The sequence below is a fragment of the Podarcis muralis genome, chromosome 10 (genome assembly GCF_964188315.1).
Source record: "Podarcis muralis chromosome 10, rPodMur119.hap1.1, whole genome shotgun sequence".
NCBI classification, from domain to species: Eukaryota; Metazoa; Chordata; class Lepidosauria; order Squamata; family Lacertidae; genus Podarcis; species Podarcis muralis.
In genome coordinates, this window is record NC_135664.1 from 45865302 (window position 1) to 45893239 (window position 27938).

General features: G+C 42.1%; 1 protein-coding gene across 4 annotated transcripts; it reads right to left on the reverse strand.

The window, feature by feature from the left end:
- TEF (TEF transcription factor, PAR bZIP family member) lies at positions 1-27155 on the reverse strand. 4 transcript variants are annotated; one of them, XM_028747828.2, is made up of 5 exons: positions 26965-27151; positions 12957-13283; positions 11133-11353; positions 9383-9594; positions 1-7557 (listed from the first exon to the last, which is right to left on the reverse strand). In XM_028747828.2, the coding sequence occupies exons 1-5, from the start codon at positions 27065-27067 to the stop codon at positions 7536-7538; spliced, it is 885 nt and encodes a 294-aa protein (XP_028603661.1). In that variant the 5' UTR covers positions 27068-27151; the 3' UTR covers positions 1-7535. The 4 variants fall into 4 exon arrangements, with proteins under 4 accessions (XP_028603661.1, XP_028603659.1, XP_077791057.1 ...); XM_028747826.2 differs by lacking the exon at positions 26965-27151 and adding an exon at positions 16141-16442; XM_077934931.1 differs by lacking the exon at positions 1-7557 and having other exon boundaries at positions 9379-9594; positions 26965-27155.
- Between the last annotated feature and the right edge of the window lie 783 nt (positions 27156-27938).

Here is a 27938-nt window from a genome sequence, read left to right on the forward strand (position 1 = left end):
TTGTACTTAGTAGAATATACACTTTATTTTTTTAAGGGGGGAAAATCCAACAATTCAATACAGTCAAAACTTTACATTTTTAAAACAAAAGCATTCTTTTTAAAAAGACACTTAGCAGAGAGACTTACATACCCAGACAATCCACCATCAGAGAGCTCATATCCTTAATTCTATCTATTAGAAAGTGTCATAAAAATGAATACCAGGTAGGCTTTGAATATGAAAATGTGTGTTTTTTTCTTACCAGGATTATCATTTTTAAGTCCTTTCGACAGTCATCCATTATTCATTTGTGTGTACGGGGGGGATGGGGGGATGGGTAGGGATAGACATTTTTACCCTGATGTTTTTATAAATGGTAACGATCCTACTATGTAGTGCCTTAAAATCCATGACTGAAAAGCATTTTATATACTAATCTACACACTTTCACTCAGTACATACTGGAACACAAAGAGAAATGCAAATGTTATACAGCAAAAACAAAGAGTAGTTTTGACCAAAAAAGGTCACATTTTATATTGCAGTCACATTTCCCCTGTTTAATGACAAATGGAGCTAAACACTCACCTGCTGCTCCAAATGAACAGAATGGACTAAAGACAATGAAACTCCTGAGTAGTTAATCTCTCTAACTATGGAAAAATAACATAGCTACGCTGCAGGATTATCTGAGAACATATTTTTAAAGGGACACTGTATCCAGCTATGTTATAAGCAGATCAAGCTTTCCATGCCAATGATAATGGAGTTTTAACAGCAGAAATAATGTCACTAAGCTGGAGAAATGCTAAGGGAAGTATGTTGCATGCAACAGATGCCAATGTAGAATACTGACAAAAAAATAATAATTCCAAATTCATCTACCATTTTTTTATGGCTAAGCTACCATAAACCTAATGTATAGTGTGCTGAATGACAATTCACACCAGGTTGGTGCAAAGAGCACGTATGAAAACAACATTCAGAGTAGTTTGCATTTCTGAAATCATCATGTGCTTTTTGTCAACAGGAATTAATGCATGAGGATACTGCTAACTGGCAAGATAGGCTTGCCTCCAAACAAAACCAGTTGAGTGTGATTATGAATAAACTCAGTGACCACAGAAATAGCTCCCATGCCAATTCTCAGTGTCTCTGCTTTTTGTGGTTTATTAAACGTTTTGTAAATAGAAAGCATCACAAACCATAGCTCTACAATAATTTAATTCCGCTTGATTTCTGCAGTTTTCTAAGAAACAAAATCCTCAAACCATGCTACATTAAAATATCTTAATGAGTTTGCAGAGGTTACAATGAAAGCACTTATTACTCCAGGAGGACTGAGATTAATATTAAAGTGTATTTACATATTTTGTCGTACAAAATACAGTATTCCAATAATCATGTTATTACTGTGTTTCAGACACAAATGGAAAAACACTACACTTCTGCTATTCTGGACCCAACTAAACACCTTGCCAGCTGATGCTTCAAAGCACAAGTTAATTGTTATCCTAGTTCAGCAAAACAATACAAAGAACACCTCAGCCTCAGTTTTGTATTAGGAGGCTGCCTTGCTGATTAATTCAGATAAAGTTCACAAGAAAGCACTACTAGGAACCACAAGTAAGAACCATGTGCATTAATGGAGCAGTGGGGGAGGTTATATGTGTGTGGGGAAAGATGTATTATTAAGAGTCTGAAAAATAGAATTATTACATTCCCTCCTCAGCCTCACCTTCTTTTCATTATAATTAGATAGTACAAGTTCACCAGAAAGATAATCAAGTTGACAAGCTTTCACATCAAAAGCAATTCTCATTATAAATTAACTCAAATGAAGAGAATTAGTATCTAAAGTTCACAATGAGAATGACTTTGAACTCAGCAATGCCTTGTCTCTTACAACGTTGCATCTTCCTTGCTGGGCATCATTCAGCCAGGAGAGCATAAACTTGTGTTGTTTTCATAAGAAAGATGTTTAGCAAGGCATTGCCATTGTGAGGGAATGTAGTTGCCATTAAGTATTTTTATAGGTTCTGTGACAAATTTGGGAAAAACAGATGTAATATATAGAGTATGTTTTGGAGCCACAGGGGGAGAGAGGGTGTTTTATTCAGACTACACCCAGTGAAATTACTGGACCTAATTTAAGTCAGGTTCGTTAGTTTCAACGGGTCTATTTTGAGTAAAACATAGTTGCGTAGCTTAGTTGAGTAAAACATCCAGTGTATTCTTCCCTGCTTCTCAGCTTAATGAGATCTGCATACCAGTGAATTCAATGCTGGCTCAGAAATGAGCCTTGACTTACTTCTGTTAATGAAAAAAGGACAAAAGTGTTTTTTAAAGCGGAAAACTGTGTGTGTGTGTGTGTGTGTGTGTGTGTGTGTGTGTGTGTATTGTTGTAGTTGCCATCCTATCAATGCCACATGCAGCGGCGGAGCATATGCCTGCGCTGCCCAGGGTGGGCGTGCTCCCAAGGGGGGCAAAACGCGCTCCTGAGCAGGGTGGGGCACAGAGGGTGCCCTCCCAGGTGCAGGATAGCCACTCGGGTGCACAGAGCGGTGCACGCGCCCTGCAGCTGGGGGTGGAGGGAGCCACTGAGGGCGGACATTCGCCCCCACCCCCCAGTTGTCAAAACGAAGGGGGGAGGGGGGAATGCTACCAGCAAAGTGGCGCAGCTCCCCCTTCCCCCGACGGCTTGGGGTAGGCTTGGGCAGCACACCGAATGTCACCCCCCTGAGCGAAGACACCTGGGGCAGCCTGCCCCCATCGCACCTCCCTTCCTCCGCCCCTGGCCACATGCACACCTGGCTTTGGCTGCAAACTTGCAAAACAGTTTTTTGATATATTTTTTATTTTGTTTGTTTTTAAAGAGCATGCTTGAACAAGATGAAGCTTCTTCCAAACAAATCTCACTGCTCTATACAGGTCACATCTGTCTTTTCTCTCTAACTGGTTTTCAAACTGAAAAAGGGACAGTAATCAGTTAAGAATTTTCGATTTGCCAGCATTGTCTCACAGCTATGCACGTTGCACAGAGGCAAACTTCAGATCTGTCACAGACTGTGTGCTCCATAATGAGGTGCAGTTAATCAAGGCTGCCTGGAGATGTGTCCGTGGATGCCTGAGGCTCCAGCATTGCAGGTGAAGTCAAGCAGGTGTGGACCTGATTATTTGGATGGGAGACTATTGGGGGCAACCCAGCTAGATGGGTTGGGGATAAATAATAAAATTATTCTAATTATTATTATGTATACGCAGGATATAAAATTATATTTTAAGTGCCTCTGCATGATGTATGTTTGCAAACACATGGTTATCACACTCACAAAATTTAGGTGAGCATTTAAAAAGGCAGATCTAAAAGGGTGCACACGGAAATACATGAAGTAGATATTTAGCTGAAGAGTATATGAATACTAGTGAATCAGTGTACACATTTTTCCAGGAAAGCAGAGGTGCATATACAAAAAGATAAACAATGTGCCTTTTTTTCCTTAGCAAAGGTTCAGATTTGAAAGATTTCTGTTACTCTAGAAGTTGAAACAATTCAGTTTTGTATAGCTGCCTTTAGTGGGTGAATCAGCCTCAACATGAGTATCTGTGTTAAAACACCCCCAAATTCTGGGGTTTGTTTGTGTTTTTGGGGTGGGGGTAAAAAAAATTGAACTAGATGCTTATGGCCCAGATGTGTTTAGGAATTCTGTAAAAAAAACAACACCATAGAGATTCTAGTATGTCTTAACTATTCAAAATATATTTGCTCTTAACAATTTTACAGTATCTCTGTTAAGCTTTAGCTGCTGGTTCTCTTTTACTGCACCTGTTATCTTGATACCTGACAGAAGGACTGCCCACTAGGGAGTACTAGAAGCAAGCTCTACATCTAGAATACTTGGTTATTCGGCACAATACAGCACAACACAGCACAGAAAGGGAAAGTGCCAATCAATATATTTTTTTTAAAAAAAAACCCACCTCCAAAGACATTGGGAATTTATACAAAACAGCAACCAAGATTAATATCATAGGTTTAATATAAAAACTTATAAAGGCTTCAGCACCCACAGCACTAAATATATGCCTCCATTACTTCTTGAATGAATGATACAAAAGTAATGAATAAGGGAAAACTCCACCAAAATTTCACATGAAACCTGCACAGAGATTGATCACAAAGAACCACAAATTATCCCTTAAACCTAAATCATTGCTCTAGTTGCAAAGTAGAAATCTCACATGACTATTAAAGAATGATTAAAAACCAATAAACAGAGTTAAATGCCTATGCTAAGCCTGTACAATGAAATGAAATCTTTAAGAAAAGGAAGATCAGCTTCTAAATTATTATTTAGAAATTATTATTATTATTCAATTAATTTCATCTATGGATGAAATTCAGTTAGGGGGATATTTTATTTCAATCTCTCTCAAGGGGATGATCATGTACATTAAGATTACCATAACAAAATTCTCTTTATATAGATTATTTGCTTTTGAAGTTTTTCTTTCTTGTCCACAATATTTATTTAAAAATTAAAAGTTGTTAACCCTTGGATCTTCAGTGGCATGTTGATAGTAACTGGGTAACCATAAAGAGATTACTGTTCACCTCAAACTGTTCCCAGCATAGTCTGTAATCCTACAGATCACACTCTGGTCATTCCATTATATAATTAAATAGCAGTATGTAGAAGAGTTTGCATACTTATAGCAGGCATCCTGCACTATTTCTTTGGACAAATCAATGTTAAACATTAGTGCAAACTAAGAACATTATTCTCTACTGTTATCACTATAAATTGGTTACCAAGATGAAGAGGAAGGTGGAAGACCTGGTTATGCTAATAATATATTATTTACCTCCCATACCAAAGAAATAATGCATTTTAAAGAAACAAAGTTGTAAAGTCACATGATGTTTACTGTGTCTCATTTGCTTTTCCTGGGAAGAGTATTACAACTACTTCATCTTCCTACACAAAGGTACACGTAAAGTTACACACATAACCTTTGCATCGTGTTGTACAACACATGCAAATCTTCCAAGTGACTTGGAAGCACATTAAATGTGGGAATTCATATTCTATTTCAGTTGTTTTGTGCTATAAAATGGCTGGAGAACTAAAATTATTAACAGCTATCATGAAGAGCTTTCTAATGTAACACACACAGGTATTGGAAATCTGGCTCCAACTGCAAGTTATAAGAGTATGAAGCACATCATTTGGATTAGTACTACAATTCTGATATTATTTTCTTTCTGTGTGTATTTAATCGTTATACCAATCTTCTCCAACTTTTGAGAGATTCTATAAAGAGCCCACAGTCAATTTTACTAAGTAATACGCACACTGGTGCATTAATTGCAAACAATTAAAATAGTACAGGCAATTTCTTAATTTTGTGGGGATTACGCTTTGAAAACAGCAGAAAATCAGTGTTTTGCAAAATGTAATCTACTAGCATAGTTGTGTTGGGACTTTCCTGTCAAGTCCAACTTCTGAATCTGAAATAGCAATCTTGAAGCCTCTTGTGCTAAGCAGGGATTGCCAGCATTGAACTGTACACCCAAAAAATCCCGTGTTGCAAACAGAACACGCTAAACAACAACAAGCAACACGTTGGCTAATAATGTACTGACAATATTTTTATAACATTATACTGTTTCAAAATTCATAAACAGAAAACATACGTGCATGGAGTCACAAATTAATAAGAATCGAATAAATGGAACATCCATGCACATTGTCCATGCACATGTTTTCTGTTTATGAATTTTGAAACAGTATGTTATAAAAATATTGTCTGCATTGAACTGTAGGCACAATAGTGCCCCTGAGGTCTTACCATGGTTCCGACAGGCCAAATGAGCCCCTCTTACTTTCTGCCCTTTTAATGAGCTAGCGAGGGGGGAATGCATAGAGCTGAATGAGGAAATTGGAAGCATGATGCTTATTTCCACTTTCTCTTTTAGCTCCATGTCCTTTGCAAGGCCCAGATTAATTATTCTGGATAAGATCACTTGGAAAAGTGATCTTCTTTCTGTGGGGAGGCTGATCTGGCTGAGGGAAGTGGCCAGAAGGGAAGGTGCCCTTGTCCAAAATTCCAACCTCTGTGCTATGCTTTCCATTAATCAACTGATGGAAGCCTGCTAACCCAGCCATTAGTCCTATGACAAATTGGTGTGGGTTTTATCCAGTTTTGAAATATATCTATTCTTGACACATTTCAAGTTTCATGTAGCTCATACTCAGGGTGTAACTTCTACAGAATTGAAATGCCCTATTTCCACAAGCTATTTTGCTGTCCCTAGGGTCTAAGCAACAGGTTCTGCTACCACATAGGCATGTATCTGATGGGATATTCCAACTGTGCTATGTCTGATGCTTCAGGTTAATGAGTCCAATGCTCATCATACCATGTTCAGGCACTCAAGTGAAATTCAGAAATCTTTAAGGGAAAAATAGTAGGGGAAAACAGCATAAACGTTGCTTATTTTATTTCTAACATGTACAGGACCAGGTAGAAGTGAAAATCAGCAATTATTCCGTAATTATTCAGTTGGGGCAATCAGAAGGCCACCCCAATTTTGATAAGGGACTTGGGGCAATTTGTTCAGCAAGAAAAAGTAAACTAGATGTTGAACTTGCATCTTCTAGAAGATAGGCAACAGCAGATAAAATGAGTAACTGAGTGAATAACTGAGTCACCCTACTTTCGCAACCTGTCCTTTTATTATACTGCTCCCTCTTCATTACACATCTAGGTTTATGAAAGTAAGGAAATAGAAATCTCTTAGGATTATTACAAGGAGTAGATTGTGAAAATGCATTCATCATGCCATCACAATCATTCTATTGTCAGAGTCAGCAAGCTTAAGAAAAAGTGCTAATTTCAGAAAGTGAGTGTCAGCTTTAATCAGCCGAGAAAATAAGGTGCATCTAACTTGCTAGCATTTGTTAAGATATAGTGCATCTTGGGGTACGTGTTATTTTCCATTACTTCTATTTTAATTGATATGTTGGTTGTACAGTGAACCAAAACATATTTCTTTTTAATCTGTTTTCCACATACGCTGTTTCTGTTCCAAGAGTACAAGATACAATAGATTAACAGAATTTAGCTGCAATATTGATATCCATTCTAAAGCACAGAACAGATATGAAAAAGAAACACAGAAGGAAATCTTGAATAATTATAGTTATATTCCCTTAATACTTGCCCCTTCCTCCCAATAAAGGATCACCACTAATTAGTCAAACTGAACTCAAGGACACGAGCACCAAGTGTCATTGAAAAGAGTTAATAACTGTACTGCATATTGTGGGTACAAGGAAAAATAGCAGTACAACAGAAATGTACCCTTAGAGACCTTGGTCTTTTCATCATGCTCAGCCCTTGGGTAGTTCAGAGGGAGGTACTTGCAGGCAAGCAGGGTCATCATCAGTTGTGGAACACCTCACATCTTTCACTATTCATTCTGATGGCAGGTGGTTTCATGTGTAGTTTTTAGTTTCTTTGTGATTTTAAGAGTCTTTAAAGTTGCATCACTCGGAATCGGATAAGTCACTTTAAACAAAGCAAAGCAAGAATATGACTATTTATAAAACAGCATATTGTTACATTCACTCTCAGGGATGTTACCAATTCCCCATTATAAAGGAAACAGACTACTTGGGGAGCATTACACGAGCACTAAAACCACTCCGCTGAGTCAAGGTATCACGAGAGGGAACAACAATTCTAGGAAATGTATTTTAACCGCACAAAATTAAACTGCTTCCCATTTCTATCAATGAGCCATGGTAGAGCTTTTCCAACTGTTGATCCATACCCAATACCTGGTGTTTTTTAACACTACTAACGTGACCTCCCTTTAAAACGTGGGTGGGTGGGCACAACAGAGGACTGTTACTGGCTGCAGCACATCTAGATTATATTATCCTAAAACAGCAGCAATGTCCCAAACATTGCCTTTAAGAAAAAACCCCATTCTGCCTAAAAGCTAGTTCAGCATTCAGGCATTTTTCTCTCCTTGATCATTAAGAAAGCGTATTACATGCTGAAAAATTTTGCTACAAGGGGATGTGTGCACCTGAACTGGCTCTGCTAAAATTCAAGGTACCCATTTACTTCTGTATTACTGACATTCTTATGTATCCTTGCAACCAATGGCCTTGAAGGAGGTCTCCAGTATTACACCAATGTATGCTGCTTTAGCTGGAGGAGGTTATTAGCAGCTATGGGGAAAGCCTTGTGTGTTCTTTTCAAGATAAGCACTAAAATATTCTTGAGACACAAGACAAGCAGCTGTCAGGGAAACCATATGCAAGGCAACCCAAAAGGATGAATAAATTAAATAGCTTGCAGCAAGGTAATGTGCCCCACCCACCTCTTATATTGGTCAGGAGGTCAGAACCAACACTGTAGCAAAGCATCATTTTAATGGGTCTAAAGCAAGCTCTCCCAGGACTAATATTACCCTACAACTCTAGGTCACAAATATTGTGGCTCATACTTTTTAATAAAAATAAGAATATACTCCTTTGAAGAATTAAGTGCAGGAATTTACTATAATGAATTGAACCTGTAATTTAAGTGAATATGATTATTTTGTCAACAGCCACTCATATTAGTTAAAAAACTAATGCAAGTGATTTGGAGACAAATTGCTTAAATGAAAGTAAAAAAATCCAAATCAATTAAGAGGAAATGCTTCCATTTTACAATATGCAAAGGAATTTATAATTTTTTTCCAGAAGTAATACACCCACAGCAGTGTTGTTTGGACAGATTGCAATCTAAACCCCACTTATTTGTAAGTCCAATTGCATTCAACAGGACTTACTTCTGAGTAGTCACGGTTAGGATTGAAGCCAAAGCCTCATTTCTGCCCAAAAGAATCAAAAGGCCCAGAACTGAAAAGAAGATTCATACTTGTTCTCAAAGTAGGAGAAAACTATCAGTCCTGCACGTCATATTATTTTATATGTATAACTTGGAAAAGGGAGCAATTACAAAATTATTTCAGCATGATTTCTTCCACATTATATGATTTGTTTTAAAGGAAAATACTTTCGAACCATTTGCCTTCCATTCCAGACATGACAGCAGTAAAACACCTGCCAGTCTAGCAACATAGACAGATTTATTCCTCAAGTCATCAAATTAGTGTTATTTGATTAGAAACACCAAATTCTTAAAACGTGTTAAATTTGTTTTTTAAAATATTAAAAATTGGCATTTGCAACACAAGGATCAGAAAGCGCCTGACCAAGTTGTGTCAGAAGAAGTGGATCCTGTTCAGGGTTACAGAACAACCAAGCTACAAACATTAGTCTCTATTGAAACAGAGCAAGCCAAGGAACAAAGTAAGGGGAAAGGGTTTGCTTACAAGGGTCCATATCTGCTCTCATATTTAGAGACAATGTTCTTGCATTTTCCCATTTCCTTTCGCAGCTCTGCCACCTCGGTCCTCAGAGCTGTATTCTCCTTCTCCAGAAAGGCAGCTCGGACTGTGATCTGGTTCTCTTTCAGGCGACGAGCATCACGAGATCGTTTGGCTGCCACGTTATTCTTCTTCCGCCTAGTCCAATATTTTTCATCCTAGAGAGAAAATAATCAGTTCAATAGTGAAATACTTCAGGTATCAAAAAGCCAAAAAGTACCTACCATATGGCCTCTTCTTATGACCAGCTATGCAACCCAGCCTAGCAAGAGTTATCCATGCCCTAGCAACTTCCAGGAAAATTGCTGTGTCTCATATGTGGGGACTACTCAGAAATCTGGCACAGGAAACAATCTGCTAGATTGATCAGTCCTGATGAACAGACAGAACACATCTTAAAACAGCTCCAGTGGTTACCATCCACTTCAACAGCTGGGTTTACTTATATAACAGGATTTAGTGGGACATACTGTAATTTTGCTTTATTCGATCATAGAGTCATATAACTGTAGAGTTGGAAGGGACCCCAAGGGTCATCTAGTCCAACCCCCTGCAATGCAGAAATCTCAACTAAAGTATCCATGACGTATGACCATCCAACCTTTGCTTAAAAACCTCCAAGGAAGAAGAGTCTACCACCTTCTGAGGGAGTCTGTTCCACTGTCAAACAGCTCTTACTGTCAGAAAGTTCTTCCTACTGTTTAGTTGGAATCTCCTTTCTTGTAACTTGAATCCATTGGTTTGGGTTCTACCCTCCAGTGCAGGAGAAAACAAGCTTGCTCCATCTTCCATATGACAGCCCTTAAGATATTTGAAGATAGCTGTCATATCTCCTCTCACGTTTCCTCTTATCCAGCCTAAACATATCCAGTTCCCTCAAACCTTCCTCATAAGACTTGGTTTCCATACCCCCAATCATCTTAGTTGCCCTCCTTTGCTTAAGTTCAAGCTTGTCAATACTGTATCCTTAAATTGTAGCACCCAGAACTGGACACAGTACTCAAGATGTGGTCTGACCAAGGCAAAATAGAATAATTCTATTACAGTGGTGCCTCGCAAGACGAAAAGAATCCGTTCCGCGATTCTTTTCGTCTAGCGGTTTTTTCGTCTTGCGAAGCAAGAAAGCGGGGGGGAAATGGCGAGACTCGCAAGACGTTTTCGTCTTGCAAAGCAAGCCCATAGGGAAATTCGTCTTGCGAAGCGCATCGCAAACAGAAAACCCTTTCATCTAGCGGGTTTTCCGTCTTGCGAGGCATTCCTTTGATCGGGACACTATACTTCTGTTGAAATATAGAAATATGCTTGAGCAAATGCTGGTGACCTTTAAAAATACGTATATAAATATATATATACATATATAGCATGTATATGTGTATGTTCACACACACACACACACACACACACACAGTAGTTGCTAGAGAAAGATGAAGGCATTTTCATATTGCTCATACCTCTGTACCAAACAAACAATACAATGGGTCAAAAGGGGTCAGCTGATTTACTAAAAAAATAAAAGGGGGGGAGCTGTAGGAAATACCAGTACTATGAACCAGAACAGCAAAGTAGTGAACAAACCAGCTTCCAATAACCTTTTCATTATTACCTCCCATCTATGCAATAACTCATTCTAAAAAATTACACATGAACACTGCTCTCTAACTCACATTCTAACACTGTGATAAAAACCAGGTGTTACCTTTTGGTCTTCCGGGACAAAGACTTTCTTGGCTTTTTTAATCATGGGCTGTGGTTTCAGGTCCTCTTCAGCAAACTTATGCTTTCTAGGGTTGAAGAGCTCACCTCCTGGAACACTGGACAGCACTAAATCAGCAGGGTCAGGGTTGAAATTCACATCAACCTCAACACACTCTGGATCAACAGGGCTGGGAGTCAGTCTCTCGTTATCTGGTGAGGATTCTGGCAAAGAAAAAAATGGAAATAGGAAGTCAGTGTGAGGAACATAGCAACAAGGAAACCAAAGGGTCAAAAGCAGCCCCCCTTTATTTAATGCCCCCATGTTCATGGCACTTTACAAAGGAGGATACGACATGTCCTCACCCCAAGGAACTTCTGGTCTAAATCTAGACACAAAGGCGACACCCATGGGAAAGGGAGGAAGAAGGCAAGGGAGGAATGTGTGATTTTAGTTACATATCCTTGACCTTAGTTACAGGAGGGTAATTAAAAGACCACATGGATAAAATCACTATAAAGCAGCCTTAAGGCTGTGCTGTTGTGACAGGAGTTAGTGCACCCATTTCATCCCACCAGAACACCCTGATACTTGCAGCAGGAGCTGGGATACAATCAATTTAAGGTCAGTTAACAGGTCACCTAGCTAATTTAACTCACACAAAAAATAACTACATCAATCCATGGTATTTCGGAAATACACCTAAGATATGCAAGGAAACCTGGACAGCAGCAAATTGAAAGGTGACACTAAAAAGTACATTCCTTCTTCTAATGTCAAGCCACAGGACTGCCCCAGCCTGGTTGGAGTCCCATAGAAAAGACAGGTATGAGTGTGCCTGTGAGTGAGTGCGGAGGAGGCTATTAATCCCAATTAACATCCTATTAACAATCCATTAAGAATTTGTTCTGAATCTGGGATAGACGGGGTCATTCCCAGAACCCAGCATCTGCAGTCTTCTTGTGTTAACTACCACAAACTGTGTACCAGCTTGTATGCAGTAACACCTACAAGAATAGTTTAAAGACAATCCTGTTAAGAAATATATATATAGCGAGATAGTTCATCTGTCAAATAAGATTAATTGCATATGAAAACAGCTAACAAATTCATGCTTTCAAGAAACAATTCCCCTCAACATCACGTCTGCCAAAGCAGATAGCCAGACATGCAGGGTATTAATGCGCTCTGTTTCATCATGTGAAGGATAACATTTTGCTATTCTTCGCTGTCTGGATGGTAATCTACGAAGAGGAGAACTCGGACTTGTGAAAAGATATGTCTATTGGTCAGAAGATGTTTGGGTGTAGCAATCATGACTGGGACTCTGCACATTTTCAGATAATAGTTCCATATTTCACATACATCTCCTAGCAACCATTTATTAAGCTACCTGTTGTGTCAAGAAACACAAACACATACAGGCTTTGTAAAAGAGCATGCTCTGTCTGAAAGTACAGCTCACTTAAAGCTTAGAACAGACTTACACTACTATCCCAACGTTAGGGTATGTCTCTGTGCAAAAGTTCCAGAAGCACAATTAATGAAGTGGAGGTCTAGTTCTAACGTTACTTTCATTCATGGGTGGGCACACAAAAGTCACTTGGGCAGGGCCTCTGTAGTTGATGTAGTGTAAAAGCAATGCACTAGCAGCAATAATGAGCTATATTGCAGAAGCAATGCAAGTTACACGGACAAGTTTAAGCCGACTTGCTACAGCTGTTTTAACCATCCATCTCCACTTTAAATGAAAAAGCATTAAAGCACAATGGGCAAATATATTGATTTTGTGATTAGGAAATATTCAATTGGCATCATTACACATACCTGCACTTGTGGTAGTTTCTGATGGCTGGAAAACCACTGTGGAAGATGATGAGAGTGGGGTGGTAGCAGCAGAAACACTGGCAGGTTCTTTTCCTTCCAGCTCAGCCACAGGCAGCAGTGGGTTCTGGTTCAGATCCAGGTGAGTAGGACTGGAAGGGATTCCATTCTCCAACAGGAACTCATCCAGATCCATGTACTCCAGGTGGAAAGACTCCCCATCATAAGGAATTGTTTTGTCCCAGATGGGAGGCATGAGGGAGGCAGAGACTGCCATTGTACTAGCAGCTGCCGCTTCATCTTCCTCAAGTTTTTCCTTCTTCTCTTTATCTAAATGTAAAATGAAACGATGGTTTTAATCTTATGGAGAATTATAATCATGGTTCAAACATATACACCACTCAATTAGTCAACAATATCATGGTCCAATACACTTATCAGAAGGCACATGCTAGGTGCCAGAACAGAACCATTTAAGATTAGAAACATCCCTTTTCAAATGGGGGTTGGAATTATGCACAAAATGCAACACTGGACTTTGAGACTAAGCTATCAGAATGAATGCTGGTGTGTACACTCAGCACATAACTATAAACATCTATGTTCACAGCCAAACTCCAGCCCAACTCACAGCAAGACCGTTAAAACCCTGGATTCTAAGTAGTGTACTATGGTTTCACCAAAGTGAGTGTTTACTTTGCCTGTCTTTGATGCTATGGTAAACATGCACTAAGAAGCCACAACTGGCTGACTCATATCCACTGCATGTTTGGAGACGTACATTTCCCTTTTATATGTTTACATCCAGTCACCAGTGAGGATGTGGCAGATAAGCTGTAAAAGTGTAACTGTCCTAAAAGGGAAGACATATCCACATAGTGTTAATAAATCACATGAAGATAAACATTCTAACTTCCCAGCTACTATTGCCATGTTACATTTTAGAAGTTTATACAGTGGTACCTCAGGTTAAGTACTTAATTCGTTCCGGAGGTCCGTTCTTAACCTGAAACGGTTCTTAACCTGAAGCACCATTTTACTTAATGGGGCCTCCTGCTGCCGCCACGCCGCCAGAGCCCAATTTCTGTTCTTATCCTGAAGCAAAGTTCTTAACCTGAAGCACTATTTCTGGGTTAGCGGAGTGCGTAACATGAAGCGTATGTAACCTGAAGTGTATGTAACCCGAGGAACCACTGTATGTGATCAACATATGACAAAGCATTTTAATGTGTTTCTTTGACAGTGCAATTGTTTGCATGTTTACTCAGAAATAAGCCTCAATGTATTAAATGGGACCTATTTCCAATATATAGAATTGCAATCCAAAAACAATAAAAGGGGGAGAAACATTTGTCAATGTTTAGTGACATGGAGACAGGCTCTGTACATGGATCTTATCATTTTTTTATTAGTGGTGGCCATACAGGAAATTGTGAAAACCTGGAAAGCTCTAGGATATATAATACAGTGGTTCTCAAACTAACCCAGGATATTTTCTACCAAACTTTTCCCACTGGTGTGGACATCAAGAAGTGCAACAATAATTAATATGGTGACTGAAAAAACCCAGTGTGTGGACTCTTATACAGCAACTGTGCACACACAAACATTAGATCTGAAACAACCCATTTGCAAAATAATGCCCCTCTCTGGATAACCTATGAAAAAAAGCTTGTTTGGCTGGCTGAAGTGGTGGTGAAAGGGGAGAAGAGGGCTTGCATAAAGTAGAATTTTAATAATTCTGCTCAAATGTTGTCAGCCACTTATGCTACCATATTTAGTCTGTAATAGTATGTATGCATGATACTTGTTTTTATGTTTTTCTCCTTTGCTTTAACTGAAATGATTAAAAAAGAAAAGAAAAAAGACTTAGGAAAATAAGTTGACTTCTGAAAACATATGTAGATGTAAAAAGTTTTATTACAGTAATAGAAAACAAATGGCAAGAATTAGGAAAGGGCTGCAGCAGGCACAATGCTGGAGCATCTACTTTGCATTAAGTATTTCAAGTAATAAAAGAACTACCTTCCCATAAGATTTTAAACAAAGCCACACTGCATGCTTCACCCAATACACAAGATCACATACTTTTGGGTGTCCAAACAAAAAAAATTCCTTCCAGTAGCACCTTAAAGACCAACTAAGTTAGTTCTAGGTATGAGCTTTCGTGTGCATGCACACTTCTTCAGATACACAGAATTTTGGGTGTCCATTACAGTATTTTGAGTGTCAGATCTACAGCTCTCCAGACCTTCTGCACAGGGAAGGAATTTTATCACCTAGACTAGAAACCAGGGAGCTTTGAGAAAATAAAAACAAGGCTCCAGTGAACGTCCAAAACTGGAGGAAGGCTAACATTTACTACTGAGGTTAGCAAACTGTCCATTATAGATTTTCTTCTTATCTACCATGAGTAAAAATCTACCATCCATCCAGATTCAGACAGGTGTTGTGGAACCAGGTGAATTGCAAGAGACAAATGCAGGTCAGCCATCCTTGCCACATCTACAAAACGAGATTTACATTCACATCCATCTTGGAATGTCGATGGAGAAATGTGCATGCAGGTGTGTCACTTGGGAAGGGCGGCTCCAGAACACGTATGCATGCTTACGTTAATCAGGAGCACCTCCATCTCTGGAATACCACGAAGCATCAAAACAACCAGGGCAAATGCCTCCCCCTCACTTCCCCCCACGCAACTCAACCTTGAATATTTGCAAAGAGTATTCGCTCGAAGCCCTGACGAAACCCCCATCTGTTGTCTCCAGATCGTTTCTCTGGATCGGGAAGGGCGGCGCAGCGAAGAGAGCGCCTGGCCTTTCCGTGTGTAGTTTTGGCAGGCACGCTGCCGCTGTGGTTATGGGGAAACGGGAGATCAAATCGGCCCTTTAACGCTGCGGGAGGAGCCGTTGTTTTGCCTCCTCCGCCACGACCCCTTGCGGTGCCACCCGAGGCATGTTTGCACGGCGAGGCTTGCTCCCTCGTAAGCGTGCAGGAGGGGCTGGGGCTGCTCATCTCAGGCGCGTAAACAAGCCGCCCGGATCATGGCAGGCGAAGGACAAACCGGGGCGCCAGAGCGCTGCAAAATGGATGCGACTCTGCCCGCGCCGTTCCCCTCCAACCCTCCGGCTCGCTCCGCAGCGGCCGCCCTCCCCGGAGCCCCCCGCGCTCCCGCCGCCCTCACCGAGGCGCGTGTCCCGCGGCGGGTTTTCCATCAGCTTCTTCAGCACCAAGGGGAAGGCGCCCGCCAGGCCCCGCTCCTGCTGCGCGGCTCCCGCGGTCCCCGCCGCCGCTTCCTGGTGCGCGGCACGGCTGGACATACTATAACCAAGCGGTCGGCGAGCGGCGGCGGCTTCCGAGAGACCCCCACCCTCCTCGTGAAAGCCCTGAGAGGGGCGAGCGGCGGCGAACGAGGCCAGCTGAGGGGGCACCCGCGAAGCGAGAAGGAGGGGCCGACCCGCCACCACTCGACGCCGACGACGCCGACTGCGCGTGCGCCGCTCCGGACGGCGGCTTCTCCGGGGGGCCCCGAGGCGCTTTTACTATTCATGAGCCCAGCGTCGCCGCCCTCACGTTCTGCGGTCTGCGATTGGCTAGGGCCTCCGGGAAGGTGGGGCTGGCCGCCAGGCACGTGCAGCTGAGGGGTGAGTTTCTCATTAGCATGGGGGCCCCGCCCTACGCGCTGGCGGGTATGCCGCCGAGACGCCCTATTGCTTTGCGCGCGACGCGCACCCGCGGCTCTGACCTTAAGTGAGCCTTGAAGCGAGGGGTGCGCGCCAGGGTAACCAGCAGAGGGAGGCGGCGGAGCCCTTTTCACCTGCGTGGGAAGGAGGGGGAGTGGAAGGTGAGGGGACCAAAGGGGTGCCGGGACGGCGGAGGGGGCCCAGCGGGGCAGCCCCGGGAAGAGGAGCTTGGCGTCTTTAGAGGTCGGAAAGCTCGCGGAATTGGAAGCCAGCAAGCGCATTCACAGGAGGAACAGCAGCAACAACGAGGCTTCCAAAACGGAGCCCCTCACACCCTCTGCAGGAAAACACGAACACGCACAGTTTGTTCTTTCACCTACCATACACACCCATACGCCTCTGAACCACGTTTAAAAATAGCATCCACCCATCGTCAGAGAATCGTAAAGTTGGAAGGGACCCCCGAGGGTCATCTAGTCCAACCCCGTGCAATGCAAGCATCTCAGCTAAAGCATCCATGGCAGATGGCCATCCAAGGAAGGTTGTCAATGGGAAGTTTCTGTCATATTTAAATAATTTATTCCCCACTTTTTGAGGCAGTTACCTGCAAAAGAGCTTGCAATATTTTGTAAAAGTACAGCGATACAGAAATCCATTTAAATAAAACCTTTTAAAATAGGGTATGTATGCCCCCCCATGGCTTAAAAAGGCAAAAGGGTCGTTTCTCTCCCCACTGTGTTTCAAGTAGTGTTCGCTGCACACATTAGAGATGGGGCTGCACACATTAGAGACGGGTCCCTGGAATTCTCTGAACTCCTGTTCAAGGAAGGAAAGGGTATCAAACAGGAGTATTTCTCAACAGGCTGGATTTAGGTAATGCCATATGCACGGGTGGCACTGTGGTCTAAACCACTGAGCCTAGGGCTTGCCAAACAGAAGGTGGGCGGTTTGAATCCCCACAACGGGGTGAGGTCCCGTTGCTCAGTCCCAGCTCCTGCCAACCTAGCAGTTCAAAAGCACATAAAAGTGCAAGTAGATAAATAGGTACCGCTCCAGCGGGAAGGTAAATGGCATTTCCATGCACTGCTCTTGTTTCACCAGAAGCGGCTTAGTCATGCTGGCCACATGACCTGGAAAAACTGTCTGTGGACAAACGCCAGCTCCCTTGGCCTGTAAAGCGAGATGAACACCGTAACCCCAGAGTCGTTTGTGACTGGACTTAATTTTCAGGGGTCCTTTACCTTTTATTTGCACCTGGCTTTAAACACCAGTGGTGGGAACATTGGAGGCTAGTCCATTTACAACCAGACCAGGGGGTGGCAGTGCTTGTCAGACTTCTGCTCCTTAGTCCCGTTGCCTGTGTAGAATTTAGCAGGGAGGAGGTTGCAGACAGAAACCAGTATTAGTTGCCTTCACCTATTATTGGCTCTGCTTCTGCCTGCCAAAGTTTCTGGCTCTATATACTGTTGGCCTCCTTGCCTTCTGCCCTGCAAATCCCAGTGGACCCCAGCCTCCACTGGGTAGGAGTTCACTAGAGCCAAAGTAAGCAATAATAGGTACATATTGACAGTCGGAAACAATAAACAATTCTTATAATTACAATTCAGTTCACATAAGAATGAATCGTGAATGAAAGATTTAATTCACTCATTGTTGGAATAAACAAATTAATATAATCTAGAAGTTCTGAACCGTACTAGAATCTTGGAAGACACACTAGAATCAAATGTGCTTGTAAAATTCATCTCAGACCATGCCTAAAAGTCTGCGAACCTAAATTTCTAGAGCTGGGAATGCCTTCCTTTGTGTCCATCCCTTTGGGAATTAAGATCTTGAATTTAGGTCCCACTAGTGGCATTACATTCACGTTCACTACATTCACTACATTCACATACAAAAAAGTCCTCATGAAAATTGACCAGCATTTTTAAGTGAGTTTGTTTTCTAATATATGTAATGTTTATGCATTTTTGCCCGCTATATTGCATTATGTCCAACGAGATGCTTTTGCAGGGCAGTACTGAAAGCAGGATTGCATGTAACCACCCCGATGCCACCATAAATGTAAATAATAATGAATTCATTAAAAAAGGACATACCGTATTTTTCTGTGTATAAGACTAGGTTCCCCCCCTTAAAAGTAATATCAAAAATTGGGGGGGGGGCGTCTTGTACACGGATACATCTCCCCCCATTTTCTTAAATCAGAGTCCCCCAAAATAGGGGGCGTCTTATACATGGGGGCATCTTATAAACAGAAAAACACGTTATTTTGCTACTTTTACAAATGGGTACTGTTTGGTTCATGTACAGTATGGCTTATATTGGTCAGCAACAGGAGTCACAATATTGCCTTGCTCTCAGTCTACCTAATTACAGTCAAACATAGAAAGCTGTTTTATTATATTTATGGCTAGTAAAGCTTCTAGGGTAGTTTGAGGCAGCTTGAGACAGGTGAATTTCCTTGGGCGGTGTGTTTCTCACACTAGGCTGGGACCCAGCAATGAGTCAAGGGCCACTTTCAGGTGGCCCTTGGTGCCACAGCCTGCCCGGTGTCTCCTCACTGGCCTGGGATTAGAATGGAAGGTGGTAAGAGAGGGAAGCTGTTAGAGGAGGAAGAGGTGAATGCAAAAGGATCAGTGAGAAAGGGCAAAGGACACTGAACATTTTGAAGTCTGGTGGGATAAGGTACAAGTTGAGTGTGGAAAAACCCTTTTCACTTAAAGCCACTGGATCAGCAAATTCTTCCTAATATGGAGTGGCTGAATCACAATACATCCATGGCAACTGTTCTTACTTAGCTTGAGGAAAGCTGAATTGTGGAACTCCTTGCCACAAGGAAAAAGCTAAGGCAAAGAATTTAGCAATTTCAAAAAATGGATTAGATATCAGTAGAAAGTAATAGAAATTGCCAGTTGATTATGCCAAACTTTACCTCCACCTGCCACTATTTTGGATTTTGCTTGGCTCCTGCATCACCATGATTTTCTCCTGCATCAATTTCCTCCAGTGATCTGTTCCACCATCAGCCACTTCTGCATTCTATCTGGAAGGTCCAGCTGGACATCATCATTGCTGAGACTGGTAACATTGAAATCCCACTGAAGGCTTGCTGTTTTCAACTGTTTACAAAATGGTTGGGAGGGGAATTATCCCTCAACATGAAATCTGGAGTTCAGACTAATAGGATTAGTGGTAATAAGATTTCTCCACAACATCAGCACCTAGCATATTCTAGTGCACAAGGACAACATCATAACCAGGCACATGTCATCTGGAGATTTGCGACAAGGTGCGTCATCACTCTGCAGACGACACCCAGATCAGTTTATCGTTTTCATCAGAGATCAGGTGAGGCTGCAAAAGTGGTAAGCTGGTATTTGGAGATAGCCATGGACTGGATAAAGGCCAATAAACTGAAACTCAGGTGCAGTTTCTGTTGGTAGGCAGTTCATCTAGCTTATATGGCGTTCTTTAGCCTTTTCTTGGCAGGGTTGTACTCAGACTTCAATCTGCAGTGCCGATAGATTTGGTCTTATATTTAGAGACCCAAATGACTTCTAGCCATAGTTATGTTATGGAAACATCCAGGTTTGACTACTGTAAGGCACTATATGTGGTTCTGCCTTTGCCGAATACTTAGAAACTTAAGTTAGTACAAAATACTACATCAAGATTCGTAATTGGCTGGTTGAATGGATCACATCCCAGCAGTCTCAAAACAACTGAACTAGTTAACAATCAATTGCCAAGCACATGGCTTTTATGTTTATAGCCCTTAAACAGCTTAGCACTGGGATACCAGAAGGACTGCATGAACCTGCCCAGATATTAAGGTCTTCCTCAGATGCTCTTCTGAGCTCCCTTATCTTCAGAAGTGAGAAAGGTGGTGCTAGATCGGCCACCTCAGCAAAGGTAGAAGAATATAGACATCCAGGCCACTAGCCATTATCCTCCTTTAAAGTCACCCAAGTCATCACATCTCGTGGGAATGAATTCCATAGCACAGTGGTTCTTAAACTTTTTTCTCTGGGCCATACTTTCAGAATAAAAATTTGTTCTCACCACCGATTTTTGTGTGTGTAAGAAATACATGGGGAGAGACACCTCACGGCAGTGCTTGATTTATGACATAGAACACAACTAGTTTATAATATGATCATGGGACATCCAGAAAGTATAAAAGAATGCAGCTAAGAACACGAATCATTTCTTAAATAAAATACTGATTATCCTTGAATCTTCCTGCCATATTGCCATCCTCTCCTGCCACACCAGTGTGGTGCACCACAACCTTTGAGAACCACTGGTCTAAATATATAATGCTGACTGGATCATCTCTATATGTTTCGTCATACTCCTTAATGAGACAGGACTTCTTACCCTTGCAGAAGCCATGCCGCCTCTACTTCAGCAAGAACTGTTCTTCCATATGCTTGGTAATTTTAGCTTTAATAAAGCTTTCTCCAAACAGATGTAAAGCTAGCTATCTTGTAATTACCAGAATCCCCTTGGTTCCCATTTTTAAAAATTGTGTCACATTGCCCACTTTTCAGTCCTCAGGTATGGAGGCTGATGTTAGGAGGAAAGTATATGTTTTTGTTAGAAGATCAGCAATTCATATTTGAGTTTTTAAAGAACTCTCAGGTGGATACCATCTGCATCCGGCTATTTGTGAATTTTAAATTGTCCCTATGGCCTAGAACTTCATTTCTTTTTAGTACTATTTGCTTCAGTTCCTCAGACTCTCATCCTGCTATAGTTGGTTCAGGTGATCAGATCTGCCCTACATCTTCCACCATGAAAATAAGGTAAAGGTACCCCTGCCCGTATGGGCCAGTCTTGCCAGACTCTAGGGTTGTGCGCTCATCTCACTCTATAGGCCGGGAGCCAGCGCTGTCCGCAGACACGTCTGGGTCACATGGCCAGCGTGACAAGCTGCATCTAGCGAGCCAGCGCAGCACACGGAACGCCGTTTACCTTCCCGCTAGTAAGCGGTCCCTATTTATCTACTTGCACCCGGAGGTGCTTTCGAACTGCTAGATTGGCAGGCGCTGGGACCGAACGACGGGAGCGCACCCTGCCACGGGGATTCGAACCACCGACCATGCGATTGGCAAGTCCTAGGCGCTGAGGTTTTACCCACAGCGCCACCCGCATCCCCTTACCATGAAAATAGATGGAAATAATTCATTCACCTTCTCTGCTGAATTCATTCTCATTTTCCTCCCTTAGTGCACCTTTCTTTCCCTTATTCCTTTCTAGCCACTTTCCTGCTTCTAATGTGTATTTTGTTGGTCTTTGTGTTTTCTAGTGATCCTTGAATGGCAGGCTAACTGCAACAGCTTGGGAAGAAAAACAAGTACCACTTGCACAGGATGTTCCTCTGAATCCAGGAAAAGGACAAGCAACATTCTCCCAACCCCATTATTGAGGGGGCTGTGGAGATCAAAGCTGTTGTCACAAAGAGAATGGGAATGGGCTGACAGACAAAAAGTGTTCGATCGTGTGGGAAGTTTTAGGATGAAACTCAGCTTGTATGGAAGACTAGTGGGTCTTCATAGGAGAAAATATAGAGAGAGGAACCTCCAAACTTCATAGAGCTGTTCTTTTAACTGTGCTGACCTTCCATCAGGTGTTAGACTGATACTCTCAGGCTTGCTTTCCTCATTTTCTTCTTCACCTTGGGAGAAGAGACATCTTTGTATGTCTCTCCTGCTGAGAACAAAGAGCAGGCATGGTTCTTTGTATCTCCATCTTAGACAGAAGAAAGGATATTTCCTATCAGGTATGTTTTCCCTTTAATAAAATTAGCTTTCTTAATTTCCTAAACTCTGTATCAGTGTGATTATAATCAAGAGCAAAGCATGCTTCTCCAGCAAGTATTCAGTGCTCAGTTCAGCTTCCTATCTATGTATTAAACCTACACAAATATTCCAAGTGAGTTCACACTGAAGGAGCTGTAATCATAGACCTCATTTTGGGCAAGCCTGGTCCAAACAAATCATATTATTATTATTATTAACAGAGAACATGCAAATGCATATAGAAGCTGCCCCAAATAAAACTGAATTTAGCCAAACTTTACAGTACTTACAAGACTGAAGCTTCTGTCTAACATTGCCCCCTAGGCAATTTGTCAATACCTTAATCTATCTACAATGTTTACTTGAATCTTTGAACAGTAAATATATATTTATCCAATAGAAGTCAGTAATAATTGTTGTTCTTGTATGTATATGCTGCCCATCCAACTCGGTTGCCCCAGCCACTCTGAGTAATTTCCAACAAAATATTAAAACACAAAAAAACTGAAACATTAAAAACCACTCTGTAGAAGCTGCCTTCAGGTGTCTTCTAAAATTCAGATAGATGTTTATTCCCTTGACATCTGATGGGAAGGCATTCCATAAGGGAGGTGCAACTACTGAGAAGGCCCACAATGCACACAAACCAAAAATAGTACCTTTATGCCCAGAGCAAGAGGAATTTACCTGTGCAGCTGGCATTCCACATATCCAACCTCTCGTTTTAACACCACCAGCCTCTACGCATGCAATACTAGTGTGCTCCAGTGAGGTGTACACTCACTGGCATGCTATCACTGCACCTCAAGGCAGGCCAACCTAGTTTTAAAAAGACACCAGGTGCATGAGACGCTTCACAGGGTCGTTCTTGCCTGGCAACTTATTTAAATCAGGCTTCACTTCACCAAATGAAAGAGTTGCCTTCTGGCATAGCAGAAACATCCATAGGGTTGATATTCTGAACTAGTATCCATATTGTGACATACTACTGGCCCATGGTGTGGCACATAGTGGAGTTTCGCATACATTGTTTAGGATCTATGTGAGCTATTATTTAGGAACATAATGCATAGGAACTGATTGTGCAGCTTTGCTGGACTACGCTTTTTGACTTATAGTTCTTTTGGAATTAGTTGTTCTGACTGCCAAGCAGACTAAATGCTGCACCCTAGACTACCAGCTGCACCTTCTTGGTTTGCTTAAAGTCTAACAACTTCAGACTCAGTCCCTTTTTGGTACTAGCCATGGGCAGTAAAAGAAAAAAAGCAGAGAATTCAGTGAGACTCATAACTGGCCCACAATTAAATGTCTGAGAAAATTTTATTTTATATTAGATATGGGAAAGGTCCATGCTGATTTAAAAGGAAGACAAATAACAGGATGATTGGGTCTGAGGGGGAAATATGGAGCCATTCAGGCCATTGGAAAATCAGTTCTCATTTATACTGTATACTAAAATATGTATAGCTGGCTCCATCTTCTAAAATATCAATGCAGTGTACAGCAAATGATGACCTCTTTGCTTTCTATTGACTGGTGCCTGTATGGAGGTAGCCAGATGTTGGAAAACTGGCACTGGGCTGAACATTGATTCTTGGTATAACAAAGTACGGTCAATAGCATTGGCAGATGAACTAACATGTCAGGTCAGAGCAGCAAAGGGCAAACACAACCCCTGTTTCCTTTATATCTTATGGCAAATGTTTATTGAATACATAAATAGTTCAGACTGGCAGAAATCCAGCCAACACTCACAGGAAAATGTGATGTGATCTTTTAGAGTAATCAAATGAAACTTTATTACACAGCATGGCAAAAGCCTGTAATTTTATCATGACAAGTTATTTGTTGTTTACTGTTGTAACAGTCGTTTTCTCAAAATGTATCTTCTGTACCATAAAGAATAAATGAAAAACATTATTTTTTTAAAAAGACAGTGAACAACAAAATAGGCAGGTACAGCAAAACATAACAGAATACAATGTAAGTCTGGGATCTGCCCTGAAATCTTATGATGAGGGGTGGTCTATAAATTTAAAAAATACAAATAAATAAATAAATAAAGGCACGTTTGGGAGCCCTGCTTCTTGGGGGTCTGATCTAGCCCTCCTCTACAAAAATTCTGCAAGATCACACTGATTTGGGTAGCAGCAGATAAAATAAAATAACAGACAGCACTGAGGCAGGTAGAGCTAAGCACCCTCATTGGGGTGGTCCCTCCCTGTTCATCAACTTAATCATGTGATGTGTGGAGAGTGGGTGACAGCCCCCTTCATAGCTGATCCACATGGATCAACCGAAGGAGGATACTGTGAACTTGTACGTTCCAAGAATGTGTGTGAGTGTGTGTGGATGGCCACACCCACTTCTAGCTTGTGAACCCCAGAAAGGTGATCCAAGGTGAAGGAGGCCATTGGGTGGGAGGAAAGATACTCACTCCTGTTTTAGAGGAATGAGTAGCAACCTCTCTTTCTGTGTGTGTTCATGTGCATTTGCTTTATTTAAGTTACAAAGAACATAGCAAGTAAAAATGGAAAGTTGTTTGCTTAAGGGAGAGGGAGGTTCCCTTGACAACGTTTCAAAGATAGCATAATCTAAGAATTCAGCTTCTGAGTAGCCAAGATAAACCACATCCAGTGAAAAGTAAATCATCACCCTCAAAGATCTGTTTGGTTTCCTTTGTATGTTCATACAAAACCAGAGACAGACAACCTGTAACCTCCAAATGTTACTGGGCTGCAGCTGACAGCATCCCTGCCCATCAACCATCCTGGCTGGGGCTGATGGGAGTTGGAGTAGTATCACAACATCTGGAAGACTGCACGTTGCGCACCTCTGTTCTTCACATGTTGTTTATCTAAAATCTGCTAGGTAGTTTCAGTCCTTCTGTACAGAATGTCTTGGAAGCACAATTCATATCCATCAGGAGCTGTGCATTCAGAATTGTGGACCCAATTTTGTGGAACTCCCTCCTAACTAATATCCAGCATCCCCCCACTCCCTGTTGAACCCGAAGCCTTTTCTTTATTCCAGTAGATATTTTAAGTAATTTCTGATTTAATAGTTTTTAACTGATTTAATCTGTATTGTTATTTGTTGAACCTGATGTAAACCATTTGGATACATTTATAATTAAACTGTCAAAACAACCACCTATCAGAACAATTACATACTATTTGACTCTGGATTAACTGTCTGGTCTGCATAATTTTTCCTCTTGGGTGCAGTTCTAATTATTTTGCCAGAGCTAAATTGGACCTCCTGTTTCCAATGATCTTTTACAGTAATATCAAATAGTTCTGGGGGGCGGATGTCACAGAACAGACATCTGGCTCCATTTTTATACCAGTGGTTTGTTGCAAAGGTTTCTGAAAGGAGGAAGTAGAGGACGAACAGGACAATGACAAAAGGAAGATGCTAGACGGACCTAAAAAATGAGAAACACGTATTCTCCTTTACTCCCATTTTCATCATGGCACAACATTCCAACTAAACTTTGGCCATCATCTCTCTCCTGTTGCCTCAGTCAGTTCACATAGAAGGCAATTTCTTTCAGCAGGCTTTCCCCACTGCATCAACTCACTACATTGCCCCACAAAAATCTGCCTTATTGCACATGTTTGGGACCCTGAAACGACCACCAGCTTGTGTTATAGTAACCAGGACCATATCTAAAATACGCACCACAGCATTTAGATGAGTTCCTGGCCAATAGCCAGAAATGCAGCGAGCGACTTAAAAACAACAACCCCCAAACAAACGCCTACATAACGGGAAAGAGAAAGCATCAGCCAACGGATCCCAAAGCCCATCGGAGCACTTGTTAAAGCATTCTACTCCCGGATGGCTTCATATAAGAGGTGGAGGGAGACGCAGCAACTTATGCCTCAGAAACAGCGCCATAAAACGACGTGACACTGATTTAAACCTGTAGGATCGTGGACTTGCTCTCATTTGAAGCCCTTTGACGTTGTTGCTGTTGTAGTAGTAGCAATTTATTATTTATACCCCGCCCATCTGGCGGGGTTTCCCCAGCCACTTTGGCGGCTCCCAACAGAATATTAAAAACACGATAAAACATCAAACATCAAAAACTTCCCTAAACAGGGCTGCTTTCAGATGTCTTCTAAAAGTCATATAGTTGTTGTGGTCATGATCCGCCGGAGCTGAGCTCGCGGAATTAAAAGGTATGGAAATCCTGGGAGTTTTTGATGCCCAAGTAGAACGGCTCCAGCAGCAGCAGTAGTTGCTTGAGCTGAGAGATCAAACCGGACCATCCACACAAGACACCCACCACGTATCTGACAGCTTCTTCCGAAGTCTCCGGCCGCCCCCTCCCTGACCCACACCTAATGTAGCAGCACCAGAAAAGTGTGGCTCTCAGCACGTGTCGCTCCTCTCGACTTTCCCGATGCTTGTGGCTTAGGTCGAATTAAAGAAGAGCCAAAGCCAATATATTGTATGCCGCCACCCCTCCTTCTCCCAATCTGGCTTGGGGGCAAAAGGAGCACACCCTACCTTTCAGAGATCCCGTCCAGGGCACCGAGTACTCCAGAAGAGACTTCAGCACTTCAGGAAAATCCATGGCAGGAGGGGCTCCGAGTCTGCTGCAGCTGGACATTTCCCGCCTTGGGCTGGGGAAGGACGATCCCGTTTCTTCTTCCCAAGAGAAGGGCCGGCCGCGTGTCTGAGCGCGGAGAACGGGCTTTCAGCAGAAGTCACAAGAGGAGCCCGGAGCGATGTTGCTCAACAACTCCTGGCAGGAGGAGGCTGTCAGAGGAACAGCCAATCAGAGACGGGCGCAGCCCAGAACTCTTCAGCCCGCCCCGCCCACTCCCCGCTGGCCAATGGCAAACAGGGCCGGGCCGGTCTGCCAGGGCTGGTTTACGGGGCCCGCTGCAGCCAATCAGGCCCCAAAGAACTGGGCCGGTTACCTAACTTGCGAGAGGAAATGGGCTCGGCCGCAGGAAAGGCTTAAATCTCAAGTGTGAAGAGACGGGCAAGAAATCAAAGGAGGATTCTGACAGTCTATCACAACCATAAAGTACAATGCCAACCTCAGGCCAGTAAATCATAGGTTGCTCTCTGGATCAGGCAGAATAAATGCATTAGTTACCGTAGTTCCTCCTGGTGTTGTTTTGTTTTCAGTCTGTGGAGCGGCTTTGCAAATCATCCGTCTTCTTAGGAAGGGGTTCGCAGCGTGACCCTGGAAGCTGCCACCTCTTAGCCAGTATTTCTGATTTCTCCATCAGAATACTGTAGGCAACATTCTATATTTATTTCTCATATGCTACTCAGTGTCTTGTGTGGGGTCATGACCCATAGGATCAAAGTTCTTAGTCTTAAATTAGATAAACCTTAAGTAGTATAATCACAATTCTATCTCTTGGATAAAACCCCATGGTACCTAATTCAGTTACCTAATATATGACCTGGCAATAGAAGCTGCAAGGCAGAAGCGGTAGAGTTTGTTTGCTTGCTTCTGTTTGCAA

What these genes read in the sequence shown, in the direction of transcription:
- TEF (XM_028747826.2), bottom strand. Translation starts at nt 16,276, where the DNA reads ATGTCCAGCCGTGCCGCGCACCAGGAAGCGGCGGCGGGGACCGCGGGA. An exon ending in GCCGCGGGACACGCGCCTCG is followed by an intron (nt 13,284 to 16,140) that starts GTGAGGGCGGCG and finishes TTTTACATTTAG; the next exon opens with ATAAAGAGAAGAAGGAAAAA. An exon ending in AGAAACTACCACAAGTGCAG is followed by an intron (nt 11,354 to 12,956) that starts GTATGTGTAATG and finishes TTTCTTTGCCAG; the next exon opens with AATCCTCACCAGATAACGAG.